Genomic DNA, 20260 nt, shown 5'->3' with positions numbered 1-20260 from the left:
ACTGGGCACATATGGGGGGAAAACACAAAAAAGCTGCACCCCGGCCAGCGGCCACGACTATTCTTAGAACAACTCCCAATAAATAAATTTGAAGTAGCATATTTTGAGACAGTGCTTTTTGTAATGAGAATGAAAATGGTCAGCATCTGTTCTTGATTGCCCAACGGCGAAGTATCTTTGAAGTTTGATTGCTTACTCCCTGGGGTCTGACGGTAGACCTAGCAATTTGAATCAATTCTGGTTTTGGATTCAGAGGACTCTTCCTCAAGCCCCCAATCTGCATGCATGCAGTTGGGTTGGCTGCGGTTTGCTGGGCCATTTGGTGAACTTGAAACACCGTGTGCTTTGAGGATAAGAGGGTGAAATCTCCTACTGAGATTATTTGTTTGATCTGTTCTTTTCTGACATACTGGGCAGGATTACTTAAGGAGGACCTGAAGGAGCAGATGATCCAGGGAACTGAGGTGATGAAGACGGCGGCTCTCTTCTTCCACTCTCAAGACCTGCAGGTGCATTCTCAGAGGAGCATCGGCTGGTGCCATTTGCTGGTTAATGATGGCTATCAGCATTCTGTCTTTGATTTTGGGCATGGCGCCTTGTATGGAATGCTTTTGGTTGCCTTGGTCGACGTTGCCATAAGTTTGTCGGTAGTGATAGCGCGTTCATGCATGTGTCCCATGTGTGATCATATGCGTGAAGGCTTTCTGAGTTCATATACGCTGGTCTGTGGTTCGGATCTGATGCACTTTGTAATTTCGTTGCCTTGGTAATGAAATTCGGTTTTACCGAGTGTCAAAAAAATATTTTGAGACAGTGGAAGTAGTTTAGTAGAGTGATGAAAATGATTCACAAGTTACACCAAATGAGCAAGTAGAATATCACCAAAACGCCACCATACACGGCTACCATTAACGCTAGCTTTTGAAACAATTAACTCTCCACTCCTCTGAGCTCCAAGTCAACAATTTTCCCAAAAGAACTGGGATGGATCGCTGCCCTCCTGTCTTGTCATTTCCAGTTTCTCCCGTGGGAACAAAAATACACCCGGTCTCTTTCCCCTTTTCAATCCTCCGGCCATAGCCTGCTGCTGGATATGATACAGCTAATAAGAACTTAGCGATGGACGTAACCATCCAATTTTGTACTTCACTATCCAACTTAGGGTAATCTATTTGCCGCAAGCAGCAGCAGCAGCAGTGGTGCAAAATCTTTCTAAGAAAACGTATATGGCATTTTCTCCCCAGAAAATAAAAACGAAAATGTGAATGGATTTTCAACAAAGAATAAAGTGAAACACATATGAATATACGTCCCCAAATAAATTAATTTCAAGAGTTATCTTAAGTCAAACATTTTTAAGTTTGAACGAATTCATAGAAAATATCATCAAGATTTTGACATCAAATTAGTATCATTAGATACAACATGAAATATATTTTAAAAGTACGCTTATTTAGTGTCATAAATATTGATGTTTTTTTCCTATAAATTCAATCAAACTTAAAAAAGTTTAACTTAAAAAATCTCTAAGAGAGTACGTATACGATAGAGGCTTATATATTTGTGGGAAAAAAAATCATTCAATTGACATAGTATTGCACTGCAACTACAATCAAGAATCCTTGCACGAATTTATGGTGCGTATGGATTCAGAAGGGGCAACGCAGCTAAGCAAACATAAATAACGGGCATAAATGAAGCACTGTTTTATCTTGTGGCAAGACTTGAATGTGGGAGGCCACTTTTGATTCAATGAAAGATACTACCGGCCAGCTAAGGTTCGCAGCTCATATTCATACCACACACAAACGCACAAAAACACAGCAGTCTCAGGAAATATAATGCCGTCTTGTGCAGGCAGGCATTCAAGTGTCCCGGCTAGTAAAGGCACTCTCAGTTTGGACAGGGGCGAGCAATTCCAAGCTCTCACACTGGAGCCGGGCTGTGCTACGTTAAGGCTCATTTGATTGAAGCTGCTGTACTGGATGATGCCAAATCTTAAATGAGAAAACAGTCATCATGTATGACTTGATTGGAGTTGTACTTCAGTTTCAAAGAGGGAATTCTCCCCATTCAATCGGCACACAGACCGCAATAAAGCACAAGGCACCAATCTAAACTCCTATTTTACCATGTGTAAAATCATCAGAAGAACCACACACAATATATAAAAAGTTGGTCTAAAATCATGTTTAAACTCCTATTTTGCCATGTTTAAAATCGTCAGCTGTTTTTTGTAGCACTCAATTCAGTTCATATAGCTTACCAAAGGAAGAGAAGAGGTTGCAGAGCTCTGCATAACATATACTCCTTTTGTCCCTAAATATCTGTCGTTTTCGCTTTCCGATAAATAGCTTTGACTAAATATATATTACAAATATTAATATTTATGGTACATAATTAGTATCATTGGAAAGATCTTTGAATATAGTTTTTAATAAATTTATTTGGAGATAAAAATGTTGCACGTATTTTCTACAAATCGAGTTAAACTTGCGGCATACACACCAACGGCAACAGTTATTTAGAAACGGAGGGTGTATGTACTGTTATAAAGTATAGGAGTCCAAGGCAAGTGCAGTTACGAGTCCTGTGCTAGGAAATGCTCGCTCAGTGCCAATGACAGAGCCACACTGCCACAGAGGTGGGATTCAACTATAGCCCTACAAACCCTCAACAGGCTCTACTACTCTAGTAGGCCCTAATAATGTCGTACTGTGATTACTGTAGCACTTTCGTTTGTATTTGGTAATTAGTGTCTAATTATGGACTGATTAGGTTCGAAAGTTTCGTCTCGCGATTTCTCACCCAACTGTGTAATTAGTTTTGTTTTTCGTCTATATTTAGTAATACATGCATGTGCCGTAAGATTCGATGTGACACTTTGGGGTAAAAATTTTTAGAATCTAAACAGGGCCTTAATTTGTTATCACAGAAGGTACAGTTGGTACACAACAACACAAAAGAAAGCCAAGAATTGGCTTTTGTAACATAATATCACACCGAAGTCATTGTACACAGAAGTAAAAGCATAACTACTTCACTGGCGTTTCTCCAATTACACAAAACTAGATTTAACTGGCGCTAGAAAGTAGAGCAACAACGAGAAACTTGTCATCTCAAGATTATAGAGAATATTTACCTGTACTAGAGGAGTCATTGATCTGTACAGCTAAATACATAACTGGACCTTTGTCTGTTGCACTGACAGCCTGTGTCTTCAGCCCACTCAGAACTATTACTGACGGCCTGCGACTCTTGAAGAAATGCGGCAGAGGACAGACAGCTCAGGCTGAAAAACACAATAAGCGCGTGTTTAGTTATCTGAATTTGGGAATTTAGGCTACTGTAGCACTTTCGTTTTTATTTAGCAATTAGTGTTCAAACATAGACTAAGTAGGCTCAAAACGTTCGTCTCGCAATTTTCAATCAAACTGTGCAATTAGTTTTTTTTTCGTCTACATTTAATGCTCCATGCACGTATCGCAAGATTCGATGTAATGGGCACTGTAGCACTTTTTGAGATTTTAGGGTGCCACGATTCCAAACCCTCCTCTTGGCAGGCCACAAGCAGTAGCCTGTAATGTGAGGGAATAGGGATTCATCAGAAACACTGTCAATTTGAACATCGATAGTTAGTTTTAGATGTGGACTGGAATCGAATTACAAGTCTTAGAATGTGAAACTACACAGGTTGCAATCAGTGATCATTATTGGCAGACTTCTCTTTCAACAATGATTGTTACAGAACTTACCGTCAACTCACTAATGATACGCATACCATACTTCTACAAAGATGGCAACAAGGGTTGAGACATATTAAGCACAAAATGTGCACGGCATACCTTGATAGTTTAATTCTGGCACTGAAGTAGTAGTAAGGGATCGCAGAAAGGTTCAAACTGTCTTGATATTATGTCACAAGTCATCAAATCACCATGTTCGCTTGTTGGTTTCAGCCAGGCTTATTCAACCAGCCAACAGTGTTTTTCTCTCACAACAAACCAGCACCAGCCAGCCCAAACCAGCCCAGAAACCAACCAGCGAACACGCCGAATGTCATGATCCCTTTCATTATCACTAAGTGCAAGACTCAGAAAGTCAGGATCTCCATCACTAACAAAATTCAAAGCCTCCAAATTTTCTGATCCCAATCCGGCGGAATGCCCAGTTCGTTTCGCTGAAAAGCCAGGGTGAAAAGTATTGTTTGCTGATTTGTTGTGAGAGAAAAAACACTACACCATGGTTGATAAATCAGGCTGATAAGTTCAAACATTTTGACCATTGAATAGCAATGCGCAGGTCAACAGTCAAATCTTTCCCAAACATTTCCTTACCGACACTCAAGATTCTTGTGTAGGTGCTTCCCTCCATCACGGTTGCCCTCGAGAGAAGTGAGGTCACCAAGCACTGATAAGCAGCCTCTACAGGCGTAAGCTCAGCTAATTTCATCTCCTCGAAGCATTTCAACACTCTATCTGAGCTCTGAAAGTGACACTCTAAGCCAACCTTCATGAATGTGGTATGTCTTGATATTAGGTTTCGATCCAACATCTGCCACTTCTTGAATCACATTTTCCGCTCTCTGCAATAAATAGTTCAAACAAGAAACTAGTGAATAGTGTGTAACAAATGCAAGGATAAATGATTCTCCATTCTAAATTTCTGAATGAGAATAAGATGAAGCCATGTAGGCGCATTGTGCGAATAAAGGGCCTAACAAACACTGTGCTCGGTTACCTTAAACAAAAGCCATCAGTATTTATCTTATTGGGCCGTACTATCACTACCAGGCCATGTCCAACTGTGCCACCACAAACTAGTAATCAAATATTTTGATACAAAATGCACACACCTGCATGTCTCCTTTGCAGCGTGCATTTATGTAGAGGTAAATGTATGGATGTTAGGAGGTGTTCCATCCTCTTTAATTTGTTTCATCAAATCTGCTGCCTCCCAGACATCTCTACGAGCCCAACTGCATTAAAGAAAGTAATGACAAACTATTTTCTATTATACAGTACTCTTAACAAGTATTTGACAAAACATTTTATGATATTATAATATGGCCCAAATAAACCATAAATGACATGAAATGAAAGCAGGTGTTTGAGTTACTGAGGTAAAAAAAAATGGTCTGTTTCTTTAACATTTTGACACAATGGACCTCTATAGTAATAGTTTCTGAAAATGGACCCTTTTTGTACCTTGCTGTGACAATTGGCACCGTGGTAGTAGCCACATATGCCTGCAAGTCCAACATGGAAGATCATTCGTGGAAGCTTCCATGGTGCCATGACAATGGCACCGTGCAAAAGGGTCACTGTTCAAAATTGTTTCCTCAGAGGTCCAATAGCAGCATAACCTCTCATAATGATTATGTATGTATGCTCATTTGCTGCAATGCCAGCAGCAACAGACATCTTATCAAGCACAGAAACGGCTCTTTCAACCTGCAAACACACATATACACAAAAAAGAACAGGCTAATGCCAGAAGTATATGGTGGTCTAAGTGTGAAGAATCTAACATAAAAGGCGTACCCAGTGCAGAGAGCTCCCGCTCTGTGCAGGGTCTGGGGAAGGGTGTCCGTGGCAAGCCCTACCCTTGCCTGTAAGACTCTACCGCTTGCACCAGGCCCGCCCTTCAATGTATTTGAGAAATACCTGGTGCTTTCTAGCCCATGGATGAGTGCATTGTAAGTGATTACAGTAGGAACACAGCCACTTCTCCGCATCAGGTCAAGGGTATCGAGAGCCCTTTTCATATCTCCAGCAACTTCAAATCCTTCTATTTGATGGTTGCATTCGTTCCGTCTGCATTTTTACAAATATACAAATAGCTCGATGCATATTTCCCATCTAACAAACTGCTTCTACCAGAAAATTATATGACACTATCAGGTTGCAAAGGGATGAAAATAATTGGTGATCAGTAATGATATTTTCTATACAGAAACGATTCCCGGTCGGTCGGAAACTCACCATATTTTCAATTTAACTGTTTAGTAACGACATCAATATGATGTTGGAAGAAATTAGAAAACCAAAAGTGTAAATACGGTAATGGGTCAGAAATGGTCATAAATGATATCCCTTTTACGGAAACAATTCCCGTAAACGGAATGTTCCATTTTCAATTTCATCCAAAAAACCTAGGCCCTGTTCGCTTGTCTTAAATTTGGCTTGTTTTTTCAGCCGGAACAGTGTTTTTCTCTCACAACAATTCAGCCGGAACAGTGTTTTTCAGCCAGTTTCAGCCAAAATTCAGACCAGCGAACGGGACCCTAATCTTAGCATGTCCTAAAAAATACTACAAGCATTTGCAAAGACATGCAAAATGGATAAATCCATTAGTCAGCATAGAGTAAGTTTTGTTATTATGTTTGAAGCCATGTGATTCCATTTCTTTGCTAATATTTAAGGCTTTGGGAACCTTCCCAATCTGTATAAAGAAATTCCAAACTGACATTAGTGACTAGTATTTTTCCAAATGATTAGTCATGCCATTTAATTTCCACAAAGTTTAAATCCGAGCTGCACTTCAGGTATCCTATTTCATCGATCGTCCTTCCACTGAAATTGCCAAGTATAATGAAAAACAAAGAGAAACTGGAAAGCATGACATAAAAAATCAGCTACTTCAAGGCCTTTGAGGCTTTGACCCAAAAAGGAAAAAGATAGAAGAGATGGCAAAGCTTGAGCCTAGTTGTAGACTCGGCTCGACCCTCCAACAAGCTCAAGCTTGACTGCTTGAGGCAATAAGCTGGGTCATTTACAGCCCTAGTCAGCTGCAATACAAGAGAAGAATACACAAGAGCAGAACTAACCTTGACATACAGATTAATAAGGCAGCCATAAGATATTATTGATAGTTTGAAGCCTCACTCCTGCAAAGTGAGAAAAACTTTAATCAGACTGGCAATTCTTTGTTAGGAACACATGGTAATTAGTCATGAGATGCCTTCACACTGTACCCTCAGCCTTTCAAACACAATTACCAGATCAATGCCATCATCTTCCATTTCATGAGCTCGATATATATTCCCAGATTGGTTGCAAAAAGTTTACAATGTCTATTGACTGAAAATTAAAAAAAAACTATGCAATATACTCTCTGAATTATTATCAGTGGATTAAAAGGGACCACAAGTGGTTATTCCAGAAACAAATCTATGTACCAACATGATTTACATGAGCTGTCAAAGAATGTAAAAGGAAACTTCAAATACTGAAAAAAGTACAAGGATGCAGCAAACACAAATGTGCGTGTTTGCGAGGGTTCTAGTAGTACAATTGGTACACAACATCTGCGCAAAGAAACCCACTGTAGTTCAGACATCTCATGATTCAAACAAGTAATTCTTGTAGAAGAGAGTCCAATCAGAGTCATCTGATGTGACAAGCTCAAATCCTTCTGTATTCATGGTCTCTGCAACTGAAACATGATTTGGAGAGGCCTTGATGCTATTATTGTTCGGTTCATCACCAATACAACTGAACTCAACAGAGCCAAAGCCACATGCTTCCTGTTGGTCGCCACTCCCATGCAGGCAACAACCATTACCTGGCTGAGAATTGGTACAATCTGCCAAAGCCTCTTCAGTGAGCGAAAGCACTGGTGAACCTTCATCATCAGATAGCCATTTGCAGCAATCCAAATCACCGATATCAAACATTCTGCTGACAAGCCCCTCTCGCCAAGAGATCCGAGTGTCTGCCATGACCGATTTTCGGAAACTTGTCTCTGCCTTCAATTCTATGTCACGAGGAGACCTTTTAAAAGAGGTCAAGTCTATGGATTCCAGAGGCGTCGGAGCTCCTGCAAACTGGAAGCTAAGCTCAGGCAATGGCGCAGGTGGTGTGCCATTTCCCTCATAGTCATCGTCCCCAGGCCTTAGTGACAAACTCATCATTTCAAGACATTCCATCATCTTCAGGGGACGACTGCCTGTCCTTGTAAACCCTGACCGTGTGCCATTGCTGACACTATCATGCCTTGACTCGCCAGAAATTGGTGTCGGATCCGCAGCCGAATCATACCGGTAGCTGCTGCCCAGTCCCTGCTGGGCACACAAAGTCCGAAATCTGGAAGAGGACCGCGATGCCCTCTTGACAATGAGCGAGAAGGGACTAATGCTATCGCCACTGCTGGGCGTCTTCTGCGCGGGGAGAAAACCTGACGACGGCGTCGCCCCGGACATTTCCGACGCCGGAGTGCCGAAGTCCAGCAGACCGCTGAGCAGCGGCGAGCCTAACAGCCCCGTGCAGTCCGGGGAGAACCGCCAGAACGCGTCCTCCGAGGAGCATCTGGGCTCGAAGATCTCGTCTTCGAGCAAGTCCACCCCGCCTTCGTCGCGCGGGGACGCCAGCCAGTTCACCGACGCCTCCTCGTTGCCGCATTTCGTCGAGGACGTCCAGGCCTCCGCCCCCGACGGCGAGGAAAGCCAGTGGATGGACGCGCGGGACGGCTCCTCGTCAAGGTCCTGGCTGGTCAACCCCTCCCCCGCGATCGCCAGGATGCCCCGCGGCCGGCACTTTCGGCGGTCCCCGACGCCGGGGACGACGTGGTGGCCCGCCGCGAAGCACGCGGGCGTCGCGGACCCGCACGCCGCGGCCACCTCAGGCGAGATCGACGCGTGGACCGGCGGCGTCGCGCCGGTAGACGGCGTGGCCTCGGAATCCGCTTTCTTCTCCGGCGTCAAGGCGTGGAACTGATCCAGCTGCTCGTCCTTCGCCGGCCACTGCTTCTTGCCGGCGGCCGGCCCGATCTTGTTGATCCGCGCACCGATGGGCTCCTGCCCACCCATCCTTGGCTCTTGCCCGGCGCATCTCTGCGCCCTGGTCCTCGATTCCTTATCCGGGAGCCGGTCCGGACCCCTGGTCCCGGGCCGGGGGTTGGAGTCGGGGCGCTTAGGGATCCGCGGGGTGGACGCGGACCTGGCCCTGGACCTGGACCCGGAGGAGGCGGCGGCGGAGGCGTCCCTGGAGTTGAGATCGGATAGCGGGCTGCGGCGGCGGCTCGAACCAACGGTCTTGTGCTTGGGCGCCGTCGCCGGGGATGGGGAAGGGGACGGTGAGGGCTTCCGGGGCTTGGAGGCGGAGCAGGAGGAGGAGGAGGATGGACGGGATGATGGCCTGGCCATGGCGGCGGCGGAGGAGGAGGGCATGGCGGTAAGGTGGGGGTGAAGCGGCGGCGGGTCAGGCGGCTTCAAATCTCGGAGATCGGAGGCCGGAGGAGGAAGAGGGCCAACGGATACATTTTGCAGTCAAAGCCGGGTATACCGGTGGCGGAAGTGGTGGTTGACCGTAGACCCGGTCCGGCCTGCAGCGCTTAATGGACATGGCTTGGACAGCATAGTGAAATATTTCTTGGCCCGAACATGGCCCATTGAATTTATATTTAAATTATTTTCATACTAAAAACTATAGAGGACGACGAGGCCGAGGCTGCACTACTCCATGTTCTACGGGAACGGCGGCGACGCCGGTTGCGAGGTCAGGTCACTTCTGACTGTGATACACTGTCTAAACCCGATCGATGGATGCAACAGGAACGAAGAAGTGGACACGGTGCGTGCAGGTCACCAGAGGTACGTGCATGTGTGATGAGCCTGTTACTTTCTGTTCCGCTCACACAGATGTTGCTGCTTGCGGCAAGTGAGCACGACGTCCACTTCACTCGTCACACAGCTCGCATGCATCACTGTGCACGTTCCCCCCAGGCAACGCCAACTCGATCTGCTGGGCTAGCTAGGTCCTCCTCGCGTCGCGTGTATATATACAGATGCAAATCCCAACCCAACGCAACGCAGCTAGCATCGATCTCTCGATACAATATCTGCGCCTTCGTCTTCACTCTTCGATCAGAGGTCGATCGACAGCTCCGATCCGAAGAAGGTACGTGCGTGCATCATGAAGGCTGTCGTCGCGGCGATGCTTCTGCTGCTGGCGCTCGTGGTCGCGGCGGTGAACGCAGGCCATGACGACCACCACCACCGCGGCCACGGCGGCCACCGGCGGTCCTCTGTGGCCGGGCTGACGCAGTGCGTCACCATCTGCGGGTCCCGGGTGACCTCCTGCATGCTGGACTGCTACCAGCCGCTGATCGACCTGGACCCCGTGGAGCTGCCCGTCTGCCTCCTCAAGTGCACCAACGACGCCATGATCTGCGCCTCCGGCTGCCCCGTCACCGGGAACGTCTAGGTCGTCTAGCTAGCCAAGCGTTACATACCCAACCATTTATAAACTAACTAAACTACTATACCGATCCAACGCGATATATATATACCCGCACCTCTGAATGTTTCGAGTCCCGTGCTAAGATTCAAACAATGAGAAAGGCTTACCCAAGGTGACTTGGAGCCTTGAGCTTCTTCAGGTTCAAGCTCACCTCTCATGGAGTTCCCACATACATAAGAGAGGGTCCACCAAGATGAATGGCTTGATTAGTTGGAGAGCCCACTTGAGATTGGGGTGGATTCCTTCATATAAACCAAGCGAGATCAGGGATTTAGGGAGAAATCAAAGAGAGATTGAGAGTTCACACTAGGACTCGTGCTTGTATCCCAATAAATGGAAGGGCCATGTCTTCTTGAGCTCCATTTGCTTGTATCCTTTCCTTGCTTGGTGAACACATGCTACCATCTATTTCAAAATGCCTTCCAACAACCATATATAGACCAGTCGTCAGAAGTTGTAGCGGTATTCAATTGAATTGAACTGTGCATGGTTTGCATTCTCCTAGCAACGCACTCCTTCGATCCATCAATCCATGGTCTGTTCTGATTTGGAAGAAAAAAAAAATCGAACTTTACATCTTGACAACAATAATTCAAAGTACAAGCATATGTATCCATAGTGTAGTATGGAAAAGTTGCAGCAATAAAAAAATCGAACTTTACGTCTTGACAACAATAATTCAAAGTACAAACATATGTATCCTTAATAGTGTAGTATGGAAAAGTTGCAGCAATAAATTCATATTCAATATACATTTTAAAGTTTTGATTTTACAGTAAGTGACATTGCCAATATACTGTAAGAGAAAAATAAGGATCAAACATCTTTTCCCTTTCCATCTTCCCGCCAACGGCTTTTGTCGTTAGAACACCCAGGAACTTAGCACTGGACCTAACTTTTCCACCTTTATACTTCAGCATCCAACTGTGCTCTGTAGGTTATTGCCACAAACCAGCCACCGCACTGCAAAATCTTTCTAAGAAAATGCATATGGCATTTTCTCCCCAGGAAAGGAAAACGCGAATGGAATTTCCACAAGAACAAAGGGAAACACATATACACATAATACAGTAAAGGTTTATATTTATGGAAAGAACATGATTTTAAATGTTTGGTTGCCCCTCCTAAATTTTAAATGTTTGGACACATGCATAGAGTATTAAATATAGACTAATTACGAAACTAATTGCATAGTTTGCGACTAATTTGCGAGACGAATCTTTTAAGCCTAATTAGTCCATGATTTAACAATGCGGTGCTATAGTAAACATGTGCTAATGACGGATTAATTAGGCTTAAAGAATTCGTCTCGTGAAGTACTGACAGATTATGTAATTTATTTTTTTATTAGTATCCGAACACCCCATGCAACATCCTCCCAACACACCTCCTAAATTTATCACTGGATCCAAACACCACATAAGTCGCGTAATATCACACTGCAGCTGCAATCACGAATTTACAGTGTGTATAAATTCAGAAGGGCAATGCAGCTAAGCAAACATAAATAATAACGGGCATAAATGAAGCACTGTTTTATCTTGTGGCAAGACTCGAAGGTGGGAGGCCACTTTTGATTCAACGAAAGATACCCGACAGCTAAGATTTGCAGCTCATATATCACACACAAACGCACAAACACAGACCAGCCTCAAGAAATATAGCCCCGTTTAGTTCCACCTCAACTTCTAAAAAGTTGCTACAGTACCTATCACATCGAATATTTACGGCCCATGCATGGAGCATTAAATGTAGACGAAAAGAAAAACTAATTGCACAGTTTGGTGGGAAATTGTGAGACGAACGTTTTGAGCCTAATTAGTCCATGTTTAAATACTATTTACCAAATAAAAACGAACGTGCTACAGTACCCCAAAATCCAAATTCCTTCAGCTAAACACAGCCATAATGCCGTCTTGTGCAGGCAGGCATTCAAGTGTCCCGGATAGTAAAAGCTCTCAGCTTGGACAGGGGCGAGCAATTCCAAGCTCACACTGATTGAAGCTGCTGTACTGGAAGATGCCAAACCTTAAATGAGAAAACAGTCATCATGTATGACTTGATTGGAGTTGTACTTCAAGCCCCGTTGGGGTGTCCTTAGACCCGGCTTGATCCACTTCTTTTTTCATCCGAAATAGTATTTTCCTTTCACACATTCCTCCAGAATTCCTCCAAACCATCCAAATTCCTCCACAACCATACCTGCCGAACACGGACTGCAATAAAGCAGAAGGGACCAATCTAAAGTCTAAACTCCTATTTTACCATGCGTAAAATCATCAGAACAAAGGTAAAGATCCACACACATTATCTAGCAAGTTGGTCTAAAATCACGCTTGTATTCCTGTTTTACCATGTTTAAAATCATCAGCTATATTTTACAGCATTCAATTCAGGTCATTAATTCATAGCTCACAAAAGGAAGAAAAGAGGTTACAAAGCTCTTTATATACTTAAACATATATGATTATAATGTAGGAGTACTGTCCTGGCTAAATGCAATTACGAGTCATGTGCTGGGAATGCTCGCTAAATGCCGATGACAGAGCTGCAGAGGTGGTATTAAACCTATTACAAGGCTACAAACACTCTACTACTCCAGTAGGTCCAACTAATGTTGTAATATGAAATGAATGCAGAGACCTTAATTTCTTATCACGGAAGGTACATTTGGTACAGAACAATACAAAGGAAGCCAAGGGCCTGTTTGGTTGGCAAATTTTTTGGCGAAATGCTACTGTAGCATTTTCGTTGTTATTTGATAATTAGTGTCCAATCATAGTCTAATTAGGCTTAAAAGATTCGTCTCGTGGATTTCGTCTAAACTGTGTAATTAGTTTTATTTTTTATTTATATTTAATGCTTCATGCATGCATCCTAAAATTCGATGTGACGGGGAATCTTTGAAAATTTTGGCAAAATGAAGTGAACTAAACTGGCTCCAAGAATAGCCTTTTGTAACATATTGTACCGAGTCATTGTACAAAAGCCCTGCCTGGTACACATGGGAAATAAACGAAGTAAAAGCATAACTTCACCAGCATTTCTCCAATTATACAAAACTGAATTTAACTTATTAGTTAGATTGCACTAGAAATAGAGCAATGATGAGAAATGAACTTGTCAATATCTCAGAATATAGATAATATTTACCTACCTGTACTACGAGTCACTGATCTGTACAGCAACATACATAAGTGGACCTTCGTCTGTTGCATTGACAGCCTGTGTCTTCAGCTCCAGCAGAACTGTTACTGCCGGTCTGCGACTCTTGAAACACCGCAGAGGACAGACAGCTCAGGTTTAAAAACACAATAAGGCCTTGTTTAGATGCCATCCAAATTCCAAGTTTTTTCACTCTCTCTCCATCACATCAATTTTTAGCCGCTTGCATGGAGTATTAAATGTAGGTAAAAAAAATAACTAATTACACAGTTTAGTTGGAAATCACGAGATGAATCTTTTGAGCCTAGTTGGTCCACGATTGGACAATATTTGTCAAATAAGACGAAAGTGGTACTATTCATCGGGTTCATTTTTTTTTCACAATCTAAACGAGGCCTAAGATTCCAAACCCTCCTCTTGGCAGGCCACAAGCAAGTAGCCTGTGATTTGAGGGCATAAAGTTTCATCAGAAACACTGTCGATTTGAACAAAATTGTTTTAGATGTCGCTTGGAATCAAATTATGAGAACTCAAACTGCCAATTGGTGATCATTATAGGCAGACTATACTTCTAAAAAGATTGTTACAGAACTTACGGTCAACTCATTAATGATAGGCATAGTATACTTCTAAAAAGATGTCAACAAAGTTGAGATATATTAAGAACACATGTGCGCAGCATACCTTGATAGTTTAACTCTGGCACTGAAGCAGTAGTGAGGGATCAGGGAAAGGTTAAAACTGTCTTGATATTGTGTCACAAGTCATCATCATGATCCTCATCATTATCACTAAACTCTGAGTCACTGCAAGATTCAGAATCTCCGTCACTTACAGAACTCGAAGCCTCCAAATTTTTTGATGAGTTCCAATCAGGTGGAAATATTCGCTGAAGTGCTTCTGTTAGCACACCACCCGTCCTCTCAATCTTGTGAAGCCATTTTGACCAGTGAACAGCAGTGCGCATGTCAACAGTCAAATCATTCTCAAACATTTCCCTACAGACACTTAAGATTCCCGTGTAGGTGCTTCCCTCCATCACAGTTGCCCTTGAGAGAAGTGAGGTCACCAAGCAATGATAAGCAGCTTCATCAGGCTTAAGCCCAGCCAATTTCATCTCCTCAAAGCATTTCAACGCTCTATCTGGCAGTGACACTCTAGCCCAACCTTTAATCAATGTGGTAAACGTCTTGACATTCGGTTTCAATCCAACATCTGCCATTTCTTGAATCACATTTTCCGCTCTCTACAATAAATAGTTCAAACAAGAAATTAGTGATAGTGTGCAACAAAGGCCAGGATTACTTCTCCATTCATATTTTTCCAATGAGAATAAGATGAAGCCAGTGTGCAACAAAGGTACATTGTGTGAATAATGGACATTATAAACATTGTGCTCGGCTACCTTAAAAAATTTCCACTAATGTTTATCTCATTGCGCTGTACTATTACTATCAGGCTATGTCCAACTGTGCCACCACAAACTAGTAATCAAATATTTTGATGAAAAATGCACACACCTGCATGTCTCCTGCTTTGCAGCATGCATTTATGTAGGAGGTAAATGTATGGATGTTAGGAGGGATTCCATCCTCTTTCATTTGTTTCATCAAATCTGCTGCCTCCCAGACATCTCCTCTGCGAGCCCAACTACATGAAAGAAAGTAATGACACAGTATTTTAGATTATGCAATACTCTTATCAGGGATTTGATAAACTATTTTAGATTATAACATGGCTCAAATAAACCATAAATTGACATCAAAATGAAAGCAAGTGTCTGAATTACTGAGGTAAAAAAAATAAGTTTGGTCCTTATATATAACATTTTCACAAATGGGCCTATAAAGTAATAATTTATGAAAATGGAACGTTTTGCATGGTGCTGTGACACTTGGTACTAAGGTAGTACCACTTAAGAGCCTGCAAGTCCAACAAAAGAATATCATATGTGGCAGCTGCCATGGTGTCAATGTCATGGACATGCAAAAGAGTCCATTTCCTAAAATTGTTTCCCCAGAGGTTTTCCTAAAAAGATCTTTAAAAGGATCAAATTGCAAAGGCTTCTTGTTACGTAAGCAGCGAATAAATAAACAAATTTAAACCCAATAGGACAGATAAAAATAACATTAACTGGCATTAACTATGTTTATATAGTACCTACCCATCAATCAAAATATTATATATAAATGTATTCCTTGGTATCTTCTGAAAGCTCATCTCTCTTGTAACTGCTAAGGCACTTTGCATCCTTCCTGATTTGCAACAGGCTCTCAACAATGTTTCATAAATGTACACATCGAGCTTTAGGCCACTCTCTTTGATTTTGGTGAAATACTCAAAAGCCTTCCCAATATCTCCACTAGCAGCATAGCCTCTCATAATGATTGTGTATGTATGCTCATTTGGTGCAATGCCGGCAATAGACATCTTGTCAAGTACAGAAACAGCTCTTTCAACCTGCAAACATGCACACATACACAGGTACACAAAAAGAAGAGGATAAAGCTTACATGGTTCTCAGTGTGAAGAATCTAATATGTATTTGAGAATTACCTGGTGCTTTCTAATTAGCCCATGGATGAGAGCATTGTAAGTCATTACAGTAGGAGCACAACCACTTCGCCGCATTAGGTCAAGGGTATCGAGAGCCCTTTTCATATCTCCAGCAACTGCAAATCCTTCTATGATAGGCCTGAATGTTCTATTTGATGGTTGCATTCGTTCCTTCTGCATTCTTTCAAATATGCGAAGAGCTCGATCCATATTTCCCATCTTACAAAATGCTTCTACCAGCAAATTGTATACGGCACGATCAGGCTGCAAACCTGATTTTATCATGTCCTCGAAAATGCTAAAAGCATTTGCAAAGTCATGCAGATGGATAAATCCATTGATCAGCATAGAGTAAGTTTTGTTATTATGTTTGATGCCATGTGATTCCATTTCTTTGCTAATAGCTAAGGCTTTCGGAACCTTCCCAATCTGTAAAAGGAATGTTCAAACTGGCATTAGCGACTATTTTCCATTCAAACAAGTGCAGGGATATACAAATAATGTAAGGCCTCAAGTTCAAATGATTAATCAGGCCATTTTATTTCCACAAAGTTTAAATCAAAGCTGCACTTCAAGTATCTTATATTTCATTGACCATGCTTCCACTGGAGTTGCCAAGCATTAGTAATAAATAATAAAAAACAAAGAGGGACTAGAAAGCAGGACATCAAAACCAACTACTTTGAGGCTTTAAACCAAAAAGGAAAAAGGTAGAAGAAAAGGCAATTCGTATTTAGCATGATGGGCCAAGCTTGAGCCTGGTTTAGGCTCGAGCGGTTCTGAGGCCCGGCTCAACCCTCCAACAAGCCCAAGCTTGAGGCGACGAGCTTGGCTCATTTACAGCCCTAGTCGGGCTGTAATACATGAGAAGAATAGACAAGAGCAGAACTAACCTTAACATACAGATTAATAAGGCAACCATAAGATATTATAGATGGTTTGAAGCCACACTCCTGCAAAGTCAGAGAAACTTGAATCAGGATGGCAAATATAACACTTCATTTCCCTTCCATCCCCAGATCAAAATCCTCAAAGACATTATAGATTAAGAAGGTGAGCATAATAAAAATAAAAACAATTATTTCTTAGGAACACATGACAATTAGTTATTAGTTATGAGCTGCCTTCCCAATATACCTTCAGCCTTTCAACCACAATTAGACATTTGTTTTCATCTTGGACGACAGTATATCCATGCATCATACTGTGATAAACATCGATAGGAGCATCAATGCCATCCTCTTCCATTTCACGGACCAGCTCTTCAGCTCGATCCATATTCCCACATTGGCTGCAAAAGTGCATACAATTGAGTGCTCTGACATGATTTATTAGTAAACAGATAAAGCAGTAATCGTTAAGAGATAAATTGTATTATTTTTTTCTTAAGTTTACTATGTTTATGAATCTGGTAACCAGCAACCACTAACCAGTGAGCATGTATAATGTTGCTATATATGATTCCATTTAGGTTGTCGAGCTTGGTCTTAGCCTCTTTGAACAACTTGTCTGCAGATCTTCCAAGAGAAGATGAACTGATTAGCAACAAGCCAAGGGTCATATGAGAAAGGCTAGAAATGAAAAGGCCGCGTGATCTGTTGCCTAAAACAGTGTATAAGAGTCAGTATCGTATATGAAAGGGCAGTTATAGCTATATTGAAATTCTGGAAGAAAGCATGTTCAGTAACACATAGATCTGGGTTAAGGCAGTGCGAAAAAAGAAAATACTCACAGAGCATCGTTAGTTTTGCCATATCCTGCAATAAGGATACTATAAGTAACAACTGTCATTTCGAGGCCTTCAGATTTCATTTCCTCAATGCATGACATTGCCCCACGCATATCTCTAGCAACTGCATAAGCGTGAACAAGGCTGCATGAAATGAATTAAATTTAATGCAGGAGACAAGGTACATAGAGACATTGCTAGAGCTAGTTTGCCAGTCATTCACATGCATACATCTGTTATCTGTATGATATTAGTAAATTAAAGAAGAAGATAACGGATATAAACCCCCCCCCCCCCCCCCTCCTGTTTTCAGAACAGCCCCCTCTGTATCTCAATAATGTTATCAGCCAAACTTTTTTATCTCAAATAGTCAAGCAAGCATAGAAGTGACCAGGTACAAAGTTTCTTGGTAGGTTACTGCCTATATTCTTCACATGGTTAGCTTCCCATGATGCCATCATGCAAGATCGTTTTCCATAAATAATCTTTATCTTTACATATAAAATTACCATTTATTCAGATAACAATTTATACAGGTCATTTGGTGGCATTACCAGGAGTAAAGTTCACTGTGGATCTCTGAACTTGCACCAGGGCTCAAAAACATAACAAGCAAAAATAACCTACAAGTACCGTGCCAGACCTCTGTTGACCTACTTAGATTAGTTTAGCAGTATAATATGATGTTTTGTTTTCAGTGAGTCAATTTAGTTGGCCCAGCTATGCAAGTTTAGGAAGCAATGGTGCATTTTACCCTGTGATGAAGAGAAAACAATAAATTAGTAAATTACTACTAAACAACAGTAACAAAGCACCTACCTTGTGAAGACAAACGCATTGGGCTCTATCCCTCTTGCTCTCATGTTCTCAAATGTTGCACGAGCGTGATGCTTATCACCACGCTTGGCATAATACACAACCATCAGACCAAATTCCCTCCTTGATGGCTAAACAATCAATGCAGAAAATAAGACTATAATTAGTGCCACCAAATGAAAAAAGTTAACACTGACGCAATTCTACATTCTAAGCATAAATTCCTAGAAATGATTGCACCTACACCCCCCACCCCACCCCGTTCTCTTTGGAGCCCTGAGAACTGAGTAAAGGAGGTACGGAACTTTCCTAGGAAGTTGTTAAAACATGACTACCAGATGCCAAATAAAAAACGGTATTGAAATCAAAATATGATTGTCCAGGTAAAAACAAATTAAATGATCACCAGCTCCAAATCTCAAACAAGTCATAGGGCAAGGTTGCAAAAAATTTATATTAAAACTGTAAGGGGTATGTGTTACATGTTATTTATATAAACATAGAGTACCTTGTGGAGCAACTTATTTCCAAAGGTAACTAAGGAAAGGCTTTGTACTTGAATAAGGATCAGAAGAACAGAATTGTTCATTGAAGCTGTCTGATCAAGTTGGAGATGAGGTTTGGTGTCAGCTAATGATTGGAAATGACATGAAACAGGCACCAATTAACATTGTAATTTACTCTACAACTAAGGTGGAAGATGACCTATTCGGTGGCATCCTAACAAAGCTTATTCTAAGCATGTTTTGCTGGCGCAGTCTGCTCTTTAAAGAACCCTTCAGAGCTAGTATCCCAGGAAGGTTTGCAGATCACAGCCCAAAGACAGGAAAACTTCACCCGTCTCAGCATGTTCAGCATGTAACACCACCTTGCAATTGCATAAATGGCATTATACAGGAACTAATAAGGTCGGGTAATGCTAATGCTGAGGTGATCAATCAGAGAAGCCACCACCTTGGGAATCCGCTCGAAAGCAGAGACGACAGCCTGCCAGTCCTCGGGCCGCGACTCCAGCACTCTCCGGAACTCGCGGCACGCGTCCTCCCTGCCCTTGTGCCACGGTGAGCGAGCCTCCCGGGCCACCCCAGCTTCGACCCAGCGCGCCCGCTCCTCCGCCCTGGCCCTCCCTTTCCTCCCGTCGTCGAGCCTCACGGTGAGCGACTTCCCCCGGAACTCCACCCCGTCCACCTCCACGGCCCGCCCCGCGGCGGCCTCCGGGTCGTCGCCCCCGTAGTAGAGGAAACAGAAGCCGACGTTGCGCTCGGGGTCGTCGTGGCCCCGCACCAGCTCCACCTTCTCCAGGGGCCCGAACTGGCGGAAGAACTCCGTGATCTCAGGCTTCCCCACCCACAGCGGCAGGTTGCCCACGAACACCTTGCCCTTCTGCCGGAAGTCCTCCTGCCGCAGCGCCGCCGCCTCCTGCTCCGGCTCCGGCGGGGGCGGAGGCGGAGGCTCCTCCACCATCTCGAGCGACACTGGCGAAGGAGGCGGTGGGGACAGCTTGCTCGTCAGCCATAGCTTGGAGGCGAGGGGGTTGGCGGGAGGAGGCGGCGAGGGTTTTGGGGCCGGAGGCGTCGGTGGAGAGGGGCGGCGGAAGGAGGCCGAGGAGGCGGTGGGGAGCGAGAGGAATTGCATCAGGATGGTGGTGTCGGATTTTCGAATGGCCCGGGAAGACGATGCCACCAGCGTCTGCGACTCTGCGTCCTCCTCCTCGGCCAAGGTGGATGGAGGGTAAGGCGCGGCGGCGAGATTT

The 20260-nt window shown here is 43.2% G+C and overlaps 3 protein-coding genes and 1 long non-coding RNA gene across 13 annotated transcripts; 1 reads left to right on the top strand and 3 right to left on the bottom strand.

The window, feature by feature from the left end:
* Positions 1-951: 951 nt before the first annotated feature.
* Positions 952-5447, bottom strand: LOC136495233 (uncharacterized). Of its 2 annotated transcripts, none has more exons than XR_010768941.1 (5): positions 5208-5447; positions 4856-4978; positions 3846-4585; positions 3143-3292; positions 952-1084 (listed from the first exon to the last, which is right to left on the bottom strand). It is a non-coding gene; the product is annotated as an uncharacterized lncRNA (long non-coding RNA). The 2 variants fall into 2 exon arrangements; XR_010768940.1 differs by having other exon boundaries at positions 1005-1087.
* A 1635-nt stretch (positions 5448-7082) lies between these two features.
* LOC136498070 (uncharacterized) lies at positions 7083-9697 on the bottom strand. The gene has a single exon (XM_066494007.1). The coding sequence runs from the start codon at positions 9167-9169 to the stop codon at positions 7343-7345; it is 1827 nt and encodes a 608-aa protein (XP_066350104.1). The 5' UTR covers positions 9170-9697; the 3' UTR covers positions 7083-7342.
* Positions 9698-9811: 114 nt separating this feature from the next.
* Positions 9812-10613, top strand: LOC136498071 (anther-specific protein RTS-like). Its single transcript, XM_066494008.1, has one exon. It carries the CDS (start codon positions 9915-9917, stop codon positions 10203-10205), a length of 291 nt encoding a protein of 96 aa, XP_066350105.1. The 5' UTR covers positions 9812-9914; the 3' UTR covers positions 10206-10613.
* A 79-nt stretch (positions 10614-10692) lies between these two features.
* LOC136498068 (pentatricopeptide repeat-containing protein At5g04810, chloroplastic-like) lies at positions 10693-20232 on the bottom strand. 9 transcript variants are annotated; one of them, XM_066493997.1, is made up of 12 exons: positions 19462-20232; positions 18511-18638; positions 17695-17835; positions 17393-17479; positions 17100-17253; positions 16856-16915; positions 15963-16391; positions 15571-15866; positions 14927-15056; positions 14091-14652; positions 13399-13846; positions 10890-13236 (listed from the first exon to the last, which is right to left on the bottom strand). In XM_066493997.1, the coding sequence occupies exons 1-10, from the start codon at positions 20140-20142 to the stop codon at positions 14164-14166; spliced, it is 2595 nt and encodes an 864-aa protein (XP_066350094.1). In that variant the 5' UTR covers positions 20143-20232; the 3' UTR covers positions 10890-13236; positions 13399-13846; positions 14091-14163. The 9 variants fall into 9 exon arrangements, with proteins under 9 accessions (XP_066350103.1, XP_066350094.1, XP_066350096.1 ...); XM_066493999.1 differs by having other exon boundaries at positions 10890-12253; XM_066494006.1 differs by lacking the exons at positions 10890-13236; positions 13399-13846 and adding an exon at positions 10693-10778.
* Positions 20233-20260: the final 28 nt, after the last annotated feature.

Source organism: Miscanthus floridulus, chromosome 12 (genome assembly GCF_019320115.1).
Source record: "Miscanthus floridulus cultivar M001 chromosome 12, ASM1932011v1, whole genome shotgun sequence".
In the NCBI taxonomy this organism is placed as follows: domain Eukaryota; kingdom Viridiplantae; phylum Streptophyta; class Magnoliopsida; order Poales; family Poaceae; genus Miscanthus; species Miscanthus floridulus.
The sequence above is the reverse complement of the archived record's forward strand: the minus strand, read 5'-3'. Positions and strand labels throughout refer to the sequence as shown.

Coding starts and splice junctions, on each gene's coding strand:
- LOC136498071 (XM_066494008.1), top strand. CDS start 9,915: ATGAAGGCTGTCGTCGCGGCGATGCTTCTGCTGCTGGCGCTCGTGGTC.
- LOC136498068 (XM_066494006.1), bottom strand. CDS start 20,142: ATGCAATTCCTCTCGCTCCCCACCGCCTCCTCGGCCTCCTTCCGCCGC. Junction 17,836..18,510: donor AATGCGTTTGTCTTCACAAG/GTAGGTGCTTTG, acceptor CATTTCATGCAG/CCTTGTTCACGCTTATGCAG. Junction 16,916..17,099: donor TTGTGGTTGAAAGGCTGAAG/GTATATTGGGAA, acceptor CTGACTTTGCAG/GAGTGTGGCTTCAAACCATC.
- LOC136498070 (XM_066494007.1), bottom strand. CDS start 9,169: ATGCCCTCCTCCTCCGCCGCCGCCATGGCCAGGCCATCATCCCGTCCA.